Raw genomic sequence first — 21,965 nt, 5'->3', positions numbered from 1 at the left:
AATGATTCCTATTTTCCAGATAGAAGCTTTGCTTCCAAGTAGCAGCTGGATCACCAAAGCAAAATCAAGGAGCTGGAGCTGCTTTGATCTGCTGCATAGAGCTGGAGCATCTCACCACTGCAAGCCAGAGGTTCCAAGGATGGCTCAGCACAGAGGGATGTCTGTGCCTGCAGGCTGCTCTGCACATTTCCAGCCAAGCCTATTGAAGGATACCTCACTCTTTATGTCAAATTTTTCCTTAATGTGTTTTCTTTCCTAGGTGGCATTTCAGGAAATACATAAATGTCACTGGTGTGTTAAATGAAAGACAGATGAAATACAGTGAAAGGCCCATAAAAATGAAATGTGTGTACGCCTCAGCCTCCCTCTTTTCCACTCACATTTTTCTTTCTTTTCATCTAGAGTGGAGCAGCTACAGTAGGAGCAAAACCAGCAGGAAGGAACTGGGCAGACAGCTGGTGAGGAACAGGGCATGTCAAGTAATTTCCCTAAGCCCAGAAAGTCCACAGGTTAAAGTGGTAAAATGTGTTAGTGCCAGCATGACCCTGGCATAAGGTGTCTTTAATCAGAGCAGCAGACCCAAGCTGTCCTCTCCCCTCCAGGGCAGGGTGTGCAGGGGCTGGCCATTACTGTAGCTCCTCACCCCAGCCCCACACACCTCCTGCTCTCCCCAGTGATCCCAAGGGACTGCATCCCCCAGCAATATGTGTTACAAGGGGTAGCAGGGATGCTGGATGTGTTTGTCAGGGTTATCCAGGAGCAGGAATGCTATAGCCATCACTCCCAGTGCTGTCCCACTGGTTTCCAGTCACTATGAGCAAACCCACAAAGGATTGTCTGCCAGGGCTTAGGCTGCTTGAAATCTCTCTGAATTGGATGCTGAAGAGCAATGTCAGCTCTAGTACTGGTGCTTTTAATTATCCCACAAGTCCTTCCAGTGCCTTGAGTCATACCATATATTTGGAGTGTCAATGAGGGGAAATGTTCACAGGCACAGGTTGCCCAAAGACACTGGTACAGACTGCCCAAAGAAATTGTGGATGCCCCACCCCTGGAAGTGTTCAAGGCCAGGCTGGATGGGGCTTGGAGCAACCTGGGCTAGTGGGAGATGACCCTGCCCATGGCAGAGAGGTTGGAACTGGATGTTCTTTAAGGTCCATTCCAACCCAAACCATTCTGAGATTATATAAACAACACACTTTGGGCTGTCCTGGGTGAGGTATGTACTGACCCTGCAGTACCAGGAGATGCTGTAATGGGGTTGTGCAGATCCATGTATTGGGTTGGCATGGCCAGGTTTTGGCTGTGGGAGAGCTACAGGAGTGGCTTCTGTGAGAAGCTGCCAGAAACATCCCCCATGCCCAGCACAGACAATCCCTGACAGCTCTAGGACTGACCTGCTTCTGGCCAAAACCAGGACAATTACAAATAGTGGTAGTGCATCTGTGGTAACAGATTTAAGGAGAAAAAAATTATTGGGCAGATGTAATTGCAGCCAGAGAAGCTCAGAGTGAGAATATCTGAGAGGAACAGCTCTGCAAACACCAAGGTCAGTGGAGAAGGAACAGCAGGAGCAGCTCCAGGTGCTGGAGCTGAGATTCATCTGCAGCCCCTGGCGAGAACCATGGTGAAGGAGCTGTGCCCCTGCAGCCCATGGGGATCCATGGGGGATGCAGAGATCCATCCACAGCCCATGGGGATCCATGGGGATGCAGAGATCCATCCACAGCCCATGGGGATCCATGGGGAGCAGAGATCCACCCACAGCCCATGGAGGAACCCCCACTGGAGCAGATGGATGCCTGGGAGGAGGCTGTGACCCCATGGAAAACCTGTGCTGGAGCAGGGTCCTGGGAGGGACCTGTGAAGACAGAAAACAATGCTGGAGCAGGTTTCCTGGTAGGACTTGTGACCCTCTGGGGTTCCAGGCTGGAGCAAGTGTTCCTGAAGGACTGCACACTGTGGAAGAGTGACCCACAGTGCAGCAGGCTGTGGAGAACTCTTGCCCATGGGATGGATCATGCTGGAGAAGTTTCTGGAGAAGTGTCTCCCAAGGGAGGCACCCCAGTGTGCAGCAGGGGAGGCCATGGGTGATGAACTGACCATGACCTCCACTCCCTGTCTCCCTGAGATCCTCGGGGAGCAGGTAGAGCTGGGAAAGAGGGAGAGGTGGGGGGGAAGGTATTGTTAAGGTCTGATTTTACTTCTCATCATCCTGCTCTGATTTTGTTGTTAGTAAATTCAGTTAATATCTCTAACTCAAGTCTGTGTTGCCCGTGATGGTATGTGGTGAGTGATCTCTCTGTCCTTATCTCCACCCATGAGCCCTTTGTTAAGTTTTCTCTCCCCTGTCCAGCTGTAGAGGGGAAAGATAAGAGAGGTTTTGATGAGTGCCTGGCATCCAGCCAGAATCAACCCACGACACCCATAACCTTAGCTGGCTGTTATTTGAAAAATAAACTCACAAACACAATACACAGCAGATATTTAGTGTTTAGGTGATGAATAATGATGCAGAGCTCTGTGTGCCTGGGGAAGCTAGAGAGGGGTCTGTAGCTTTGATTTCCTGGACCATATGTTACCCCAGATTTGCCAGGGAGTATGCAGAGATGGACACACTTAGAGGACAACGTTTATTCCCCAAGACCTCATCTCACCCTGCAGTATTATGTCTGATAATCCCAGAGTGATAACGGGAGTGATTTTTGCTTCATCACCTTCTTTGCTTCAGCCTTGCTGGCAGGGGAGTGGCTCTGTCACATCCTGACCAGAGCAAAGCAGAAACATTTCTGTTCCCAGTCACAGCCATGGAAACAGTTTTCAAGGTTTTGTGGTTTTTTTTTTTTTTTTTTTTTTTTTTAAATTTTTTTTATTTCAAGGTATTTTTATTTTCATCTCTTCAGCTTGAGGTTGTTCTTACTGCAATGAGTCACTGAGTACATATATAAGAGACAATACTTGGCTAAATGCACAGAGGAGCACAAAGAAACACTAAAATGTACCAGAAATCAATATATTTACACTAGATTTCACTTCTGGTGATTATTAGCTGTTCATCAAGCCAAAGCTGTTTTTTCCACTTTGTACACGAGCATTTATAAAATCAACGTGTACAGCCTACAAGCAACAGTACGTGAGCATATTCTTGTGTCCCCACAATTTAATGCTTTCCTGGAATTACCCCTCTGTGAGTCCAGAACAGATGTCGACTTCATACTTCTAATAAATACACCAAATGTCCAGCCCTGCATGCAGACATGGTGTAATTTGATTTTTTTTTTTTTAAGTTGGACAGAATACAGACAGAGGAAAGAATTTGTTATCAGCAACCAAAAAGGAGAGTGTTTTTTCATACACGGGTGTGTGAAAAGCCAGAAGGCAAAGTGGAGACGGGAATCTGGAGCCTTGGAAAGTCTGCAAGCAGTTTTATATGTCAGTCATATTTTACTGTCTTGTCCACTGTGTCATGAATCTCTGCCTGTATTTGAATGTAAAAATGCCCCAGCTTAATTATTAGCTATTAATTATATGCTTGATTCAAGTGAGAATTACCATAATGTGCCACAGCATCCATAAATATGAGATCCAAGAGGGGCAGAATGGCCTTTTGTTTCCCTCTGCAGAATTATATGCATGACCCAGTTTTTTCTCTAATACTGCAGTGGCAGGAGAGACATAGCATTGTTTGTTCCACACAAAATGGGGAGGGGGGAAGGGCTCTATTTTGAAATGTACAGTAAATAAACTCTTGCATTGCAGAATAAGACCAGAGAAAGGATGCTCAAGTCTCTTGCTCCAGCCAGCAACATTTGCAGAGACATCTCACAGTTAATTATAATACTTACCTGAACAGTCTGAGGCCAGTATCAGAATCCAATTTTCACTTTAAACACACCTCTGCTACATGCTGGGTCTCCTGTTTGTAATGCAGGTGGGCTTAACCTGCTGGTTTGGGTGGAGACCTGTGAGCCCCAGCCCCTGGTGTCTCTGGGGTTTGGAGGGACTTGGGGCTCCCTAGGTGGCAATGGATAAGAAGAGGGCTCAGTGCCTAGGCTTGGATGCCTGTGGGACACCAAAGCTGAGTGGTATATGATCCTTATCCCCAGACACCTTATTCTTCAAACTGTGTGGTCACTGGGATGAGCAACGAGAGAAAAGGCAGCCAATTCTAGCTGGGAATGAAGATTTTGGTGACTGAATTTTCACAGCTGAGAACCCCCCCACCCTGGGCAGAGGTCAATAATTACAGGAGACAAGGAAGGATCCAGTTTTCTTGGAGAAATTACAATACTGGTCTAAGGGTGACCCAACAAAGGGAAAAGGGCAATGCAGTGATTATCAACTTCCCCCAGGAGTCTAGGAGACAAATAAATACATCGTGAATTCTTAAGACACAGTCACCATGATGACATAATGCACAGATAATGCACAGCACAGAAACCTATTGCTGTCCTTATGGAGAAAATCTGGGAAGGGCAGAGCAAAGGAAGGCAGTCCCAGAAGGCACACAGCAAGGCCTGGGATGTGGTCATGGCAGGAGAGCTGAAGAGGAGGAGGCAGGAGAGATTTTTCCAGTTATGGACAACAGTGAAAGTGAGGAACATTGTTTTAATTACCCACAACTGGAAATCATACAGAATCCCAGTCCAGTGAATCCCTAGGATGCTGGGACAACATTTCAGCTCAGATGGACAAACATTACATTCATCAGGCTCTGACCATGAGGAGCCAGCTGGGAACTGAAGGGACAGTGACTTCGGGGAGAGCAATCACAAAGTGGCAGAATTAATCTTTCTTACAAACAGGGAGATGCAAGAGCAGGGGCAGAGGGATGCTGGACCCAAACTGGATGATTTTGGCACACATGGGGAAGCTGTGGATACCTCCTGAGGGAGAAGGAGAGCCAGCATAGCAGGGAAAAGCCCTAAAGACACTGGGTGGTTTATCCTGCCAGGAGGAAAGCAGAAAACATTAAACGCTGAGCCCAACACCAGGGGCCTTGCTGCACGTCCAGGGCAGAGGGAGGTGGGGAGGTGAGAACTGTGCGAGCTCTTTATGTATTTACATCAAAAACTGCCCCATTGTGAAACCACACAGGAAGGCCTGAATGAGTTTCAGTGAACAAGGGGGGGAAGCAAACAGGACGATCTGTAAACACATCAGGAGAAGAAAAAAAGAAAGGGAAATGAACCAAGGAATGCTGTGTTCATGAAAAAGGTTCATTGTCATCAGCTGACTGACTGTAATTACTGTTAATTAAACCAAAGGGTGGGGCAGAAAGAAACCACCCAGTGATGCTTCAGGTGGGACAGAGGAGATGGAGTCAGCCCAAGCAGAGGATGATCCTGTGGGAGATGAGCAGTGGAAGGAGTTGGGATGTTCTTCCCAGAGACCCTGGGCTAGGAAATACCCTATGGAGCAGAAACCAACAGGCATAATATCTCCCTTTAAAGAGCAGGATTTATACACCAGGAGCCTAGCTCTGAGTCTTGGAAAGCTCCCAGGACAAATTATTAAACAAACAGTTGATACAAAGCCAGAGGAGATCACAGGAATAAGAAGAGAGGATGAATTTGTCAAAAATAAATTGCCCAAACCAGAGTAATGTTTAACGTGGGTTCCCTCTTGGGCAGCTGAAATGTGCTGTGATTTAGGCCAAGCTTTTGAAATAGTCCCATCTGACATTTCACCAATTCTCTTAAACTAAGGAAATATGAGAAAGTGAATTTAGAAACAATTTAATAAAATACACCTGGAGTCCCTGCAGACAGTTTTCAGTCACGCAAAGAGGAGATTTTGAGCAGGGTCTTCCTGGATCAGGCATAAAGGTGATCCTATTCAGCATTTTCATTTACTGACACAAGCGATGGCCCAGGGAACGCTTTTCTGAAATATGTGGGTTGTGCTGGATGTCAAGCACCTGGGAGGACTGGATGAGAATTCAAAATTACCCGGAAAAATTGGAGAAAAAGCCTGCCTTGAATAAGATGAAATCCAGTAAATAACAGCACAAACTGTGGCTCTGAAAGGAGCAATGTCAAATGCAGAGGACCTGCCAGGGAGCTCTTACCCAGTGACAGTACAGCAGAAATAGAAGGCGAATGGCAATTCACAAATTTCACATGAGAAATCTGCAGTTGGGAAAACACCAGCAGAAGGTAATCTCCTTCTTGGATGCAATACTGGACTGCAGTGTGTAAGCCAGAGGAAGTAATTGCTCAGCTTGCCTCCATGCTGATAAAGTCTCAGCTGGACCAAGACTCCTATTTAGGGCACACTTTGGCAAATATGTTAATTAATTAAAAAAGATTAGGATACGAAAAAGTAGAAAGGTTGGAGGATTTAACTTGTTTTGCCAGGAAGGGGAAGCCATGATAAAAAGCTCCTGGATACAGCCAATTTTTACAAAGAGCAGATATTCAAGTGTTGCAAGAGGAAATCACATTAAATTGCATCAGGGCAGGAGTTCCATCCCTCTTAACCTTTTTTCTGCCTTTTTCTGTCCCTTGTCAGCACACGGGGCTCACAGCAGCGGGAGGCACCTGGTGCCCCATTCTCCATCTCCCTCCCCTGTGTCCCCTCCTGCCCAGGGCTCCTGGGTTCTGGCAGGGACATCTTGGCTGGACTGCCTCACCCCGCCACACGGATCTGAGCATTGCTGAGTGCAGAAGCAGGGAAAAAGCAGCCATGGCTCTGCAGCAAATGCAGCAGGACAGGAGCTGGATGGTCCAGTTTAGGCACTAGATAATGTGTGCGTGTGGCCATCCTTGGAGTGGGTCCTCCAGCCCCTGCCTCAGCCCTTTGGACTCTAATCTGGGCTCAAGCTGTTGGATACGCATCAGTTGAAAATAAACCCAGCAATAATTAAAACACTGTGCAATACTTTTCTGTTTGGGGAGTTTGGGGGGGTGGGGGGGGGGGGGTGGGAATCTGTATTTTTGGCCTCGTTTTCCTCATTTTCTGCCACAGAAAACAATTCTTCTTAATGATGACTGTTCCACATTCCCGCTCGTGTTCCTTGCTTTTGTTAATGTGAAGATTTAAATGCACCATTTAATACCAACGTGGGCCAATGAACTCATAGCTGCAGTCACACTCCCAGGCTGCCAGGAGGATGCACGATTCTATGACAGGCAATTAAAAATCCCATTATGGGACTACAGAATAAGAAGTAGATGATGTATTAAAACAAGGAACATGTTTAATTTATAAATCCAAGTTATTGCATGCTGTGAAGTGCTAGGGAGAGAAATGAATAAAGAAAGGACTTTGTAGAGCTGCTCTCTATTAAGTATTATAAACAGCAATATATGTCTGGCTGTCAGAGCCTCCTGGCAGCTCTGCATGCCAGGCAGCCCTCTGTCTCCCCTTCCCTCAGGGCAACTAATTTTTGTATTTCCAAATCCAATAAGAATTTTTGCTGCATTAGCCAAAAAATCTCATAGCTGAAACACCAGGTAGTGTGACATGAGCAACCTGGCCTGGGGGATGGTATGTAAAATGGAATTGCACAGTTTCCCTATTAAAATCCAGCTACTATAATTAAAATTTGATAATAAAAACCTGCTCAGCACCTCAAAACTGCAAGGATTAATTTCTCAGGCATGTGCCTGTCCCTCCTGTGCCCAGTGTGGTGGTCCCAGCATTGCTCTCCTGGTAGCTGGATGCCTGGCTGGGAGAGTGGGCTGTCAGGGGCCCCCATGTTTCATTTTTGGAGGGAGAGGTATATCACAGAGCTTATACAAATAATTGCACGGATGGCCCCATCCTTCCAAGAAGGATTGATGCAGCAGAGTGCAGTCCTGTTGTAAACCCACCCCAAGGATGGCTGTTGGGTCAGACTGAGGTCCTGAAGTACCTGAGCCCAATTGTCCCTTCGGATGGGAAGGCTGAGACTTCTCCATGCTCCCTACACATATGCTGCAGTCATCCTCTGAAGAGAAATGCTTCTGGCCCCAGCAGCTTTGGGGACAGAGGGATCCTAAGAGGAACAATAGCCTGGGCTGACCCAGCAGTCTGATCAGAGGAAATCCCAGAGAGAACTCAGGGAGACAGATAACAGGAGGGCAAGACATCCAGCAAGACATCTCCGATTCACAGGGAGGGCTGGGAGAGGAAACAGCCCATTAGCAGCGTCTGGGGGAATCAGAGGGCCTTTGTGCACCGGGCTCTGCATCCAGCTTTCTCAGCGTGTTTCCACCTCCTTGGGGACACTGCTGCAGCCTCTCACCTCCTTACGTCAATGCATTTCCCAGCAGATTTCCCCATCTGTTTATCATCTCTGGTGGTGAAGGTCTCATGGGGAGCTCTGCCTGCTCTGCATCTGCTCTTGTGACAGGCTCCATTCTGTCTGTGAGAGATGAATGAGCAGCCCTGGGGTGGGGAAGTCCTGGGAATAAATACTCTGGTCTGGGGAAGGGACCTTTCTATGGTGAGGGTGAGACCCTGCACTGCTGCTGTGGTAAGCTGGAGAAGAATGGGAGCCAAGGGGGTCTTTGTCTTTATCCCCAGAAAAGCAATGACATGTTCCTACATGTCTCATTTCCCATGAATGATGGAATGGTTTGGGTAAGAAAAAACTCTAAAGAACATCTCATTCCACCCCCTCTGCCATGGGCAGGGATGCCACCCACTGGATCAGGTTGCTCCAAGCCCCATCCAACCTGGCCCTGAACACTTCCAGGGATCTACAGGTTCTCTGGACAATTTGTGCCAGTATCTTACCACCCTCTGAGTAAAGAATTTCTTCTTAACATCTAGACAAAAACTCTTGTCTCTCAGTTTAAAAACATTCCCTGTTATCCTATCAGTATCTATTCATACAACAAGTTGCTCTCCCTCTTTTTTATCAATTAAACAATTCATAATTCAATAACTGGGAGATTCTCTAAGGTCTTCCCAGAGCCTTCTCTTCTCCAGGTATATCACTCCAACTCTCTCAATCTGTCTGCAAACGACAGAGGCTCCAGCCCTTTGAGCTTCTTCACGGTCTCCTCCGGACCCGCTCCAACAAGTCTATGTGTTTCTTGTTCTGAGGACCCCAGATCTGGACACAGCACTCCAGATGGGGTCTCACGAGGGCCTGTAAGGATCCTGTTCTCCCTGGGTGTTCTTCAGGGAAGAACATTATTCTGCCTTGTCTCCACTAAAGGCAATGCCCATCTCCTGACACACTTGTCGGCCAAAGAACATACACGGCAAAGGAAGGTGATTAACACATCTTGGACCAAACATACCCCACACCAAACTGGCTGAGAGTTGTCTCCAGGGGAACCTGGGCACAAGGGAAACACACAGCAAGCCAGGACAGAGAGGTCCAAATGATGCAAAGCTCAGCTGCCTGTGAGGCACAAATGCCCTGGCTCAGAATGACTGTGTAAACAGAATGTGTGTTGAGGGACAACTCATCCAGGCAGCCAAAGGGACTCCCAAAGCCAGAAAGGACACATTTCCCATTCCCTTCTGTGAGTACCATGGCCACTGGAGGACACAGAAGCCCCTAACTCCTGAGGGTTTTGCAATGACATCCTGGTGTGAAAAGCCCTGTGTCCCCCAGTGTCCAAGTCCCTGGGTGATGCAGGAGGTTTTCTGGTGAGAGCAGTTATGCTGTTCCTGGTTATATCACTGACCCATATTCCTGCCTGAGCTTCCAGCCATCAGAACATCTCAGATAAGCACATTCTCCCCACCAACGTGTGGGTATGGTCCCCTAGAAGGGAGTTTCCAAACCATTACAAAGTGAAAGTCCCTGTGACTTGGGCAAGTCCACAAGACACTTGCTGGCTCGGCTCATCACTCTCTTTGCCTTGATACTGCAAGGATATTTATGGACTTCATCCAGGGCAAATTCCAAGCCCAGTGTCTGGGAAGAAGTAACCCCCAGGCTACAAGAAAGGCTGAGGGTGACTGGAGGAGGAGCAGCTGTGCAGAAAGGGCATTGAGTCAGCAATGTATCATCACAGCAAAGAAGGCAAACAGGCCCTTGGGCTGCATTAGGCAGAGCATTGCCAGCAGGTCAAGGAAGGCAGTTCCACCCCTCTGCTCAGCCCTGCTGAGACTATGACTGGATATTGCAACAGCCTCCAGTACATGAGAGATGGGGACACATGGGAAAAAGTCCAGGGAAAGGCCATCAAGACAGTCAGAGTTCACACAGCCCTGTGGGATCACACAGCCTGGGGGGGGGGAGGCTGAGTCTGCAGGGCTGGAGAAGAGAAGCTCTGGTGTACCTGCAAGGAGGATATGGAGACGATGAAGTCAAGCTGTACACAGAGGTGCACAAGTGGAACACAACAGACACTGGACATAAGCTAAACCCAGGGAGGTTCAGACTGGATATGAGAAAAAATATTCCCACTATGAGGAGGGCAGTTCAGCACTGATATAGGATGTCCAGAACGGCTGTGCTGCCTCCAGCTTGGAGGTTTCCAAGACCCAATTCACTAAAGCCCTGAGCAACCTGGTCTGACCCCAGAGCTGGCAGGATGAAGAGGTTGGGCCAGAGACCTCCTACAGTCCCTTCCCACACGAGCTATCCTGTCATCCTACAGTGCCCAAGGCCGTCCCATGCCCAAGGCACACAGTGCATCTGTGGCTCAGCAGTGCCAAATGCTGGCTTTCCTCTCTAGGAACAGCACTGGTGACTGCATCTCCTCCCCTGCAGTGGGACCTCCACCAAACCCACAGCTACCAGATGGCCAAAAGCTGCATCTCCCACTACTAGCAGGGAGAGGGGGAGCAGGGAGCCTCCCGGCGCTCTCCCAGGCATCCCTAACCACAGCACATTGTTCTGGGCATCACACAATAACCCCAGACAGAGCAGGGCATCGTGGGGGTGTGGGATCCGCAGTCACGTCCGGGCTGCTGCACGTCACCCCCAGGAACAAAGCCCTGTGGGAGGGCAGGGGGCTGAGTGCCTGGCATGGGGTGCAGTAGGGAAGAGGAGGGCAGCTCTCCTTCCTCTGTCCCAAGCAGAATTTGGTTATCCAAACCCAGTGATCATAAAAGTCCCCCACTCATCTGGTAACAATAACAAGCCAGGGAACTGTTTGTCTTTACAGGCCAGTGATGTGCAGCCAGAGCACACCTCCCCATGCTCCTGATCCTCACCCATGCTACTGATCCTCATCCGTGCTCCTGATCCTCATCCATGCTCTCTGCAGCTCCCTGCAAAGGCTGCAGCAAGGTGTGGTCAGCCTCTTCTCCCAGGTAATTAACAACAGGCTTAGCCTCAAGCTGCACCAGGGGAGGTTCAGGTTGGACATCCAGAGGAAATTCTTCATGGAAAGGGTTAAATATTGGGATGGATTGCCCAGGGAGGAGGTGTTTAAGGAAAGATGGGACATGGTCACTGAGTGTCATTGTCTGGTTGACAAGGTGGTGATTGATCATGGGTTGGATTTGATAATCTCAGAGGTCTTTTCCAACCCAACTTATTATGTGAGTCTGAGTCACTCCTCTTCCACTCCTGCTTGAGCACAAGGTGAGTCTGGTGATGGAAACTGAAGGTCTACAAGTTCCTGGGTCAAACTCCTCTCACTCTGTGACATTTAGATCTGGGCTCAGCACAACCAGTATCAGAAATCGTGCATAAAAAATGCCTGTCCCTGGGTTTTGACTCTATTTAGTGAGTCTTATTCTGAGAGATGACAATATGGGATTCCTGCTAAGGGCATCACTGATGGGTAGTAGCTAGTGGAGAAGGAAGGAAGGAAGGAAGGAAGGAAGGAAGGAAGGAAGGAAGGAAGGAAGGAAGGAAGGAAGGAAGGAAGGAAGGAAGGAAGGAAGGAAGGAAGGAAGGAAGGAAGGAAGGAAGGAAGGAAGGAAGGAAGGAAGGAAGGAAGGAAGGAAGGAAGGAAGGAAGGAAGGAAGGAAGGAAGGAAGGAAGGATAGCTGATGCCTGGGAGAAATGCATAGTCTGCAGCTTGAGACCAATGAACTGGCACAGTGGGAGGCTGCAGGATGGAGGCAGTAGCCAGTTTTCCTAGGGGCCATGGAAAAGCAAAGAGAAAAGGAAAGACGAACATGCCTTTGTGTATTTTGGATGGGGTTGTTGTTTTTTGTTATATTATCAGTTTTCCTGTTTCCCTTGCCTGCCTTGCCTCCCTTCCCTCTCTTCCCTCCAGTGCAGCACTGTTTTGTTAAGTTTCTTTGCTCACAAATGGGGAAGGATGGCTGAGGCATGGTGTGAGGGAAGAAGGGCAGAGGCAGAGGTGGAAAGCTTGTAGGGCAGGAGAGTCCCTTGAATATCCAGGCTAGTTTGACTAAATTTTCCAACGGTTCTGGCTAGAAACTACTGACGTGTTTTTGAGGACCCTTAAAAATTAAGGGTTCCTTAATTGCTCTCTTGTGCTGCCAGAAAGGTTACATTTATTACAGAATTACCTCAGCTGCAGCATCCAGAACTTTTAGGACTGTGACCTGGCTCATTTTCAAGGACAATTTGCTCCATAGACACTTCAGGACTTGAACAGAAGGTTTCCAAAGATGAAATGGAAAAAACTGTGCTACAAGCAGGAACATGGTAGCTACGTGTCCAGCTCTCTGCTACCTCTGACCAGGCTCATCCCATAGCCAGGGCACTGGGATCCCACCATCCCACTGCCACTCAGCCAGCAAGTGCCTGCAGTGATGGGGAAGGGCTCAGCATGAAATGAGCTGCAAGCGAGAACTGGTGCAACCACAGTGCTCCCAACGCACTTCCCAGCCATCACCGTGTCACAGCAGTCATTCCCAAACTGCTATTGGGATCGTCCTAGGAACCTCTCAGCAACCTTGCCCAGCTCCCTCAGTCTCAGACCTTTAACCCGTTAATCACTGTAACCCCAAATGACATCTGTGCCTCTCCTCTGACCCCATGTGACCTTGTAATCAGCTCTGCTGCAGAATTTGTGTCTATATTGACTATCTTTCATCCACAGGCTGCCTAGAACCATCCCTCACCCCCACCCTATCACTCTTCCTTGCATCATCTTTGGTGTTGCGCAGCCTCCATACACCCAGACTACTAATCTGGCACAAAAATAACTGAGTGAAAAAAGGGAACAGGTTTCTGCTAAGTCAGGGCCAAGTTACCTAGCACGAGAGCTAAGATAAAGGGAGCATGGGCTGGTAGCCTGCAGCTGCAGGAGAAAGGACAGGAATGAGACCTCTGTGTTGGCAAGCTCTTAGGATGGTTCAAACTGATGTGTTTAAATCATGGCTGAAAATGATTTGAGCTCAGGGTGTGGGATTTATCCTTCCTCTCCCTCACATCCAGCTGGAGTATAACTGGTGGCAGAGCAGAAACAATCACAGCGAGAGTCTGAAAAGCTGCCAAGAGAACAAAAAACTGTCCAGTTTATAGGAAGGACCTGGAGGCTGGTGAGATGGGAGGGATGTGTCCTTCCCAGGAGCTGGCCTGTGACGTCTTCACTGCTTTACACATCCAGCCATGTTATTGCTGTGTTATTCTCTCCAGCAAGAGTCCCCACTAAGGATCCTCTCTTCCAAAGTCATTTAGCACCCGGGCTAATTCTCAGTTTCCTGGAGGAGGATTTGCAGGCAGTTAAAATGTGTGAAGGCAGGAGTGTGCCAGACTGCAGGGAGCTTCCTGCAGACTCCTCTTACCTCCTAAATTAGTGTGCAATGCAAGGCTGGAGCTCTCCTGCTGGAAGTCTTGCTCCCTGGGTCTTCATCTCCACTGAAAGCTTATCGTGGCATAACCAGCTCCTTATACAAACCGCTGGGTTGTTCTAACCACTGCAAAGCCTGTAAATTAGTCCTTAAGCTAAGGATGCTCATGTGATGATTAAATGGCCTGAAGTGATTTTAATCAGCCAAGCTCAGTCTTTTAAGAAGAGCTGTGCTGGACTGCAGGAGCCCGGGGGAGATGAGAACACCTCGCTACCTCCAGGTCACTTCGCCCTGCTCTCCTCGGAGCTGCGGACACCCCGGCAGTGCCCACGGTCGCTCCAGGCTGCTCCTTGCACATTTTCCACCGCTGACCGCTCCGCAGAAAAGGCTCGGCCGACGAGGCGGGGAACACCCAGAGCTGCCGGGACTGAGGTTGCACAAATCCCGGTGATTCAGAGACCCGGCATGTTCCCAGGCTCTGTCACCTACCCACGCTGAGGCTGAGTTCCCCCATGGTTTTCTCTGTGACGTCTGGGGTTTCAGCCTCGTATTCTTCCGTGCTACTTGCCTCCTAAGCTGTCTCCATCCAGGGTCTCCTCCGTCCCCCTCATCATCCTCTCGGATGCAGGGGAGGCTTTGCCTTTCCTCTCTCGCCGCTGTGCAGCCACCAGATACCCGTGGGAGCCTCTGAAAGGCTCTGGGTCTCGGTTTTGGGAGGCACTAACCCGCACAGAGGCAGCCCTTGCCCCTTTTCAAGGACACTTGAGTTTTATGTGTGCCTTTATCGCCTGGTCAGGCACTATTTTAAGCTCTTTGCTGTCACCCTTAACTATCCTGAATAACTTGTATCCAATTTACATCAAATATGATGTGCAGGGACAGTGGAGCCCCATGTGAGCTCCTTCTCACCCTGACCATCCTCCCCCCATGAACACCAACACCTGATGGTTGTGACCCCTTTGGCACAGCCCTGTGTGCCTTCAGCCTCGGGGCAACAGAGTTATGGGGTCCCCCTTACATCAGGGGAGTAGGAAAAGACCTTAAACTGTGACAAAGATTATCTGTGACCACTCAGCAACGAGACCTGCCCTGCTGGGTGCAGCTGTCAATTGGGAAGGGACATTCTCCCAGGGCTGCATGGCTGATCTGGAGCTCCAGCTCAAGCAAAGCAAGCAGTGTGCTGTGCTGAGTGCAATGAAGCCTGTTGAGTTAGAGGTGGTGAGAGTTATTTGCTGGTTCCCCTCTGTACCTGTACCAGGAGGATGGATTAGGCTGTGGCTGCCTGTGCCACTCCAACGGTCCTGCAGGTGACACAGGGCACAAAGCTGGCAGGATCACGTGTGCTGGGTAGTCTGACACAGAAGGGAACTTGCACCCACAGCTGACGTGAATAACAGACTTGCAGCAGAGGTTGTTTGGTATGTGTATTTGATGTTGAACCTGCAAGAGAGCACAGTCCTTCCTGGAAAGCAATTTGCTTTGGGAAACTCATACTGAGCTTTGCTGTCTGAAAGTTCTGCAAACCATCCTGTCACCTTGTCACCTCCCTGTCCCACTTAGGCCATGCTGGCCACAAGACAACCTGTGATCCTCTGTTTAGCATGAAGCTCTGAGCTCTGCTGCCAATGCTCTGTTCGTGGCTATACCACTTAATCCTCCACTTCACTTCCTCCAGTGTAAACCCAGAGACATTGCAAGGCTTTCAGATTAATCCATAAAAATGCTCATCATTTTTCATTTCCAGCTTCATAATTTTTAATTTCACTTTAATGACCATCAAGATACCCCAGCTGAGAGCAAGGCTTGGCTTTGTTAGGCACTGTTCAGCCCCAAAGCACTTGCACCAAGGAGAAGGAAAGGGATGAGGGAAGGGAGGAGGGAGGTGAATGAGGGCACTGGGTGAGGTGCCCAGAGTCCCAGTGCTTTTGCTACGGTTAAGATTCAGGCTTCTGTATCCAGACCTCACTGTGCAGCTGAGCCAAAGGGACTCCTGCAAAACAAGACTCCAAAGGGATAAAACCCCTAAACAACAAGCTTTAAATGCATCCGTTATTTCAGCTTTGAGAGGTGCAGGTGTGACTGCTGGGCTTGTTCCACACACACCAAACCAGGCGTGCACAGGCAAGCTGTGGCTTTCAGTCAGATAAAAATTGTCTTGCTTGACAGCACTTGCATGTCTCAGGGGGCAAGAAGGAAACTTCTTCACAGTGTGGGTCACTGACCTGGGAAGGGTATGAGATGCCAGCCTCAGGAGCCTCACTCCCTCACTCACCAGGAGAGAAGATGCAGGGCCACCTGCACTTCACCTGCAGCCTTACCTCCCCATCCCACCGGCTGGTTATCTCATGGCCCTGCCACCAGGGTTAAGATGGTGTTCATACACTTAGCCTGGTCATGAGATGCTCCTTCTCCTTTCTTAAAGTCCTCTGGGAAAACAGGCTCTCCAGCTGTGCATCCACCATTTCCAGAAGAGAGATCAGCTCAAGTGTGATGGCAACCAAACCTCAAACAGTGCCAACACTTCCCATCTGCCACCTCAGGCTCCTGGCCCTGTAACCCCATGGGGTTCTTGAGGTGGGAAATCCATCAGTGATAACACACCTGGCTTGAAATGACTGTTTATGTATATGTCTATGTGTGTATATATCTATATATTCCTGCTGGGAACATCTGCTCTTGGTAGACATTTCCCTTCCCAGTTTCCTGGAGATCATAGGGAGGGTCAGAAGGGTGAAAACACCCACCCAAACTCTCCTTTCCCTCACCCAGGGAACTCTATGGGTTTTGTTGATTTAACTTCCCAATTCATGTTAATGCAAGTTATAATTGTGGTTTCTATATGAACTGCAGTCACAAATTTTCCCATGCAGCAGCAACTTTCCCATAACAACAACACCAACACAGAAATGTTCTGTTTCTGTGGGAGATGTGGAAGCAATGGTCCATGTACAGAGAATGAGAGAGTCTTAAAGGAAATGATGTCTGCCCCATTAGCCTGGTGTCTTTTAGTGCTAGACAAGGATGAGCAATCACTCCCTGGAATGTTTCTGGCTTCTACAGGGTGAAGCAAGTGATGGTGCCCCATCCCTGGAAGTGTTCCAAGCCTGGCTGGACAGAGTCCTGAGCAATCTGGTCTAGTGAAAGCTGTTCCTGCCCATGGCAGGGGGTTGGAATGAGATGACCTTTAAGGTCCCTTTCAACTCAAACCATTCTGTGATTCCATGGTCCTGTGTCGTATTATTCAAAATTTCCCAAATAGCTTCTTTTGTGAAACAAATCCTCCAATTTCATGAATAGGCTTGAATAAGCCTCAGGTGACTAAGCAGGAGCACTGGCTTTCCTCACAAGACAAGAGATCTTGCTGTTGGAGAGATGATAATTTCTGGGGGCAAATGAGGTCGGTGGATGCCTATTCCTACCATCAGCTTAGTGAAGACCCAGCAGTCTTTGGTCCCATGAGCAGTGAGTTTCACCTACTCTGATTAAAAAAAACCCTCCTTGTTTTTCAAAGTTCCCAGTTCACTGGCCTGGGTGTATTTGCATGACTCACAGGGTGGCACAAAGGGGAAAAAGGAACCGAATGCAGGGAGGCGAGGAGGAACTTCTTGAGCTGCTGCTGCTTCCAACAAAAACACTTAGCATGAAACTCGGACCTCAGTCACCTGTTCCCTATTTCCCTTTCGAAGAGTGACAAAAGTGGAGAAGCAGCAAGCTGGTCACTAATAAGCAATTTATGTCTCAGCCAGTATGAACCAGTCCAGGCAGCGTGACTGGGGCTTGTCATTGCAAGGGCTGTGAGGGGAGGAGGGACGGGGGATTAACAGATCAGCCCGTGCATTTTTGGATAATCTGTGGACTGCCTTTAGGTTCTGTATAAATAATAATAATTAAAAGTGGATGTAACTCATTGGAATCCATTCCAAAGCAGTAACATGATCCATCTTATTGCCAATCCCGAATCATTCCATCCTCCAGATGATTATTTTTCTGCTTTCCCCTAATACAATCTGAATGCTGCCCTCCACAGTGCTGATGGTGCTGCTGATGACCCAGCATGGGCTGGTGCTGTCGGGGCATTTCAAACCCTCTTCTAGCCCAGACACAACCAGGCCACTCAGTTCTGCACTCAGATCTGCCCTGCATTTCATCAGAGAGCTACACATTTTTGAACTTAAAATTCACTCCAACATCCACAAGCCTGGTGTTAACCCAGTTGTGTTATTGCCTATTATTTGCCCAATTTATTTTGAATTAAAAGCAGCAATGGGAATCCCATTTCTTTTGAACAACCTTAGTGTGACTAGGTTTGTATTTTGATCTCTCTTTGGGATGAGGCTCCCCTTTGCTGACCTCCTGGGAAGAGCATGCTGTTCCCAGGTTTGGGGGCCTCGAGGGAAGCAGAACAGGGCTCTGCAGCACTTGCACAGCAGCACAGCCAGCTGTGGAGGAGCAGGAACATCTCCCTGCACATGTGACACGTTCAGTCTTATTCCTCCCTGGGAACAGCAGTCCTGCCACTGCCACCCCAGCTCTGGGAGGGAAGCTCTCCAGACTCATTCCCAGGCTCCCAAGGGTCATTACTTCTTTCCAGCTCCCTTCCAGATTAGAGATGGAGATAGTGTGGGGACAAAAACTCCACTTGGTCTGGGAGAGGAACCTTCTAGCTGGATTCAAACCTCCCTGGAATCAGAATGAGGCTTCTTATGAGCTTCAGAAGGGCTTGGATGAAATCCACTCTTCTTCAGAGCAATAGCACTACATTTTCCCCCAGCCCTTCCCTTTTTTAGATGGGATTTTATAAGTCTGTGCTGTTTCTTTGGGCGTGGCACTGAAACCCTCCTTTGGTTGATCTGCCTTCCGGACATCTCCAGAAGGTGACTGTTGGTCACCAGGATTTCTGCAGGCTCTGGAATCAGGTGTTTGAGTGTTTTTCTCAATAGACAATGTAGAAAGTCATAAATAGCCTTGATTTGCTGCACTCATAAACCTTGAAGGCCCTGATAAGCCATACCTAGGGGTTCCTGGTCTCCTGGTCAGACTTTGGAACAATGCTGAAGTGTCACCTTAGTTCTCATTTCCTGTTCTCAAGCTTGGACTCACTTTGCATCCTTTCCAGTCCTGTGTCTGGCCCCATCTCCCGTTTCCCCTGACTCCCTGGACAAACCTGGACCTGTTTCCATCACTTGCCACAGCTATCGACGGACACTGTGACCACCACCCTGCTCTGCCCACCCTGCTCAGATGCTGCAAGATGGGAAGTGAGGGCACTGTCTATGCTGTGGCCATCCTCAGCATCCAGGTAATCCATCCCTCCATGGACAGATGTGTCTGAGAGACAGACAGAGAGTCTGGGTTGGAATGGACATTTAAAGGCTGTCTAGTTCCAACCCCCATTCCAATGGCAGGGATGCCATCCACTAGACCAGGCTGCTCAGCCACCTGTCCAAGCTGGCCTTGGGATGACGGATGAGGCAAGGATGAGGGACAGAGAGATGGCTTCTCTGGACAACCTATGCCAGCATCTCACCACCCCTTTTCTGAAAAAAAATATTCCCTGTACGTCTGACATTGGAGAACACGAAAAATAAACAAGAATCGGCCCCCGGGAAGATTTCACGGTGCCGGAAACCCACCCTGCTTCGATGGGACCCCTGAGCCCTGAGCCCTGAGCCCCACCCAACCCAGCCCCGCCCAACCCAACAGAGCAGGGGGTCGGGAGTGGTGCTCGATGTGCCACCCGAGTCCCTCTTGTCCCCTCCTAGCCCTTCTCCCCTCGCTGTCCCCTCCTATCTCCTCTCCTCTCCTCTCCTCTCCTCTCCTCCCCTCCCCTCTCCTGTCCCGCCGCAGGGGGGCGCTCTGGCGCGCGGGCGGGTGACGCCACCGCCGGGCCCCGCCCCGGCCCCGCGCGCCGCCCCCACGTGCGCGCCGCCCCCGCGGCAGAGCGCGCGCGGCGGCCCCGCAGCAGGGCAGGGCAGGGCAGGTGGGAGCGCGGCTGGGCCCCCGCCCCGCCCGGCCCGGCCCGGCCCCGGCCCCGGCCCGGCCCGGCCCCCGCCATGGGCGCCCGGCCGCCGCCGGCCCCGCGCCCCGCCGCCTGAGGCAGCGCGGCCGCAGGGGCAGCGCCTCGTCCGCAAGCCCCGGCCCCGCCGCTATGGGGGCCGCCTCGGCGAGCCGGAGCTCCGCCGGGTTCGCCGGCATCCTCGCGGTGAGTGCGCGCGTGTGTGCGGGGCGAGGGGATCGGTCCGCGCCGGCGCCGCCCGCGCAGCATCCGCGTGTCCGCGGCGTGGGTGGGGATGTGCTGCAGTGCGGGGCTGCCCCGCCTGGGGCGGCTCGGCGGGCCGGGAGGGTGTTGGGGTGTCCTGCCGGTCCCGCTCCGCGTCTCGGGGGCTCCTCTGCGCCCTCCCCGGGGGTGCTCCCAGCCCCGGGCCCCGGCGGGGAGCGCTGGCTGGGTGCGGTATTCCCTGCCGTATCCATGCTCCCCATCCCTATGTTAGCGCAGGCGGCGGCATTCCCCCAGCCAGGGCTGTGCCGGGCAGCCAGAGCTGAGCGGATCCTTGCTCTGGTCTCTGCGCTGCTCGGGGAGCTCGGCTCTGGACAGGGATCCATCCATCCGTCCGTCCGTCCGTCCATCCATCCATCCATCCATCCACCCCGCAGCTCCTTTTTCTGCCACCCTTTGGACAAGCAGTAAAACTCCCCGCTGCGAATGGCAGGCAACTGCTCTGACTTATCGCGGAAATGTTTTCCGGCAGCGTTATCTCCCCGTTTACGCTCCCAGGTAGAGCACTTCCCCATCAGCGCTTTAGGGCTACATCCCGTCTCTTTGGGGAGAGACAGTCATTCGGTGTGTCAGGCAGACGCCGCAGCTGCTGCGGCTGGGTTGTGTAACCGAGGAGAGCACTTGCTCTTGAACTCAAGGTGGATCTGAGCAAGCTGGCGCTGGCTCGACAGGAATCCGAGTAAACAACAAATAATCTAAAGCTGGAAGGGCATTAGCCAGGAAACAGCCTCGTTGCTCGGGAGGCGAAGGGGAACTTGGCACCGTGGCGGAGCAGACGGGTCCGTGCTCGGTGCTGGCTGGGCGCTCCCGAGTGCTGGATTCCCGCTGGGAGAAGTGAGACGGGAGAAGCCGGTGCTGCTGCACGTCTGGAAGATGAGATGCTGATGGGGAGTTTGAGATATGCAGCTCCAGCTGGGATCCTGGAGGTCGGTTGGGAATGGTGGGTATAGAAGGAAGAGGTGGGGATATAAAGGTGTGGGGAAATGCAGTGGTAATTTTGGGGCATGAAGCAAGACTGAGCAAATACACATGTATGTTACTTGTGCATGTGTGTTCTCACACCTCTGTGTGTGTGATCATTCAAGCAAGGCAAAGTTCCCATTTGCCTGTGAGCTGGCAGGATCCTCCATGGGTTTTCATCCAGTACCTTCAATATTTCAGGCATCTCCCTTTGGTCACACAAGGAGTTCACGTTATTCCTGTCCGAGGGAAGTATGCTCAGATAGATAGCTGGTGGGTCCTTTGCTAGTACAGGAAACCCAAATCTGCTTGGCTGCTGCGTTTTGGAGCAGTAGCAGCTTGGTAGCGGTTCTGTGGGGCTGGTGTTGCCTGCGATTTCATTTGCTTGGATTTTTTGGGACCCCACTGACTGCTGCAAGGTAGTTTCCACCATCTTCCCCACTGCCCTTGACTGGAATCAGCATGACATCACCTTGTTTCAGCTTGGGGCTTTTTTTGGAAGGCTGGGGGATTTCATCTGTTTGGAGGAAAGCCTTGGTTGGCGGGGATGCTTCCAAGCTCTGGTCCTTGCTGGCTGCAGGCTTGCCTGCTGGGTTTTCCTTCATGGGGACCAGATGTTGTGGTGCTGCTGTTCTGGCTCGCTCCACTCCTTGTGTGTTGCTCTTGAGATGGAGCGAAGGAACTGCTGAGCAGTGAGTCCCGGACTCTCATTTCACAAACCCCAAACCAGCTGAAATAGCTGGTCATGTTGCAAGAAGCAGAAACTTGCCTTGCTCTTCAGTGCTCTCATCACAGGCAACTTTTTTTCGGACTGAGTAATTTGATTCTTTTTTACAGTGATAGGGCAGGACGTTGGCTCTTCCTGTCTGCCAAGTTACCGTAAAACTTCCAGGCCAGTTTATTTGTCTTTCTGGTGTTTTTATGTGTTTATTTCTTTTACTTTTATGTTGCAAGCACTTTCCCAGTAGTGTCGGCAAAGGGCACAGCTGGCCTCTGGGAAGGGCGGCAGGCAGTGCAGCTCATCCCCAACCTGTGCCAAGGCATTGCCACAGAGCCAGCTGCCATCTCCACCAAATTCTGCTGGTTTTGCTTGGAAACCATTCCCAGAGTATCA

At 50.4% G+C, this 21,965-nt stretch overlaps 1 protein-coding gene across 1 annotated transcript in view; it reads left to right on the top strand.

The window, feature by feature from the left end:
• The first annotated feature begins 19,762 nt into the window (after positions 1-19,762).
• Positions 19,763-21,965, top strand: part of TNFRSF21 (TNF receptor superfamily member 21) — a 33,836-nt gene continuing 31,633 nt past the window's right edge. The window contains exon 1 of the mRNA XM_062488427.1: positions 19,763-19,816. Within this exon, the coding sequence (XP_062344411.1) occupies positions 19,763-19,816 (54 nt within the window). The remainder of the gene's footprint in view (positions 19,817-21,965) is intronic.

Source organism: Cinclus cinclus, chromosome 3, assembly GCF_963662255.1.
Source record: "Cinclus cinclus chromosome 3, bCinCin1.1, whole genome shotgun sequence".
In the NCBI taxonomy this organism is placed as follows: Eukaryota; Metazoa; Chordata; class Aves; order Passeriformes; family Cinclidae; genus Cinclus; species Cinclus cinclus.
The sequence above is the reverse complement of the archived record's forward strand: the minus strand, read 5'-3'. Positions and strand labels throughout refer to the sequence as shown.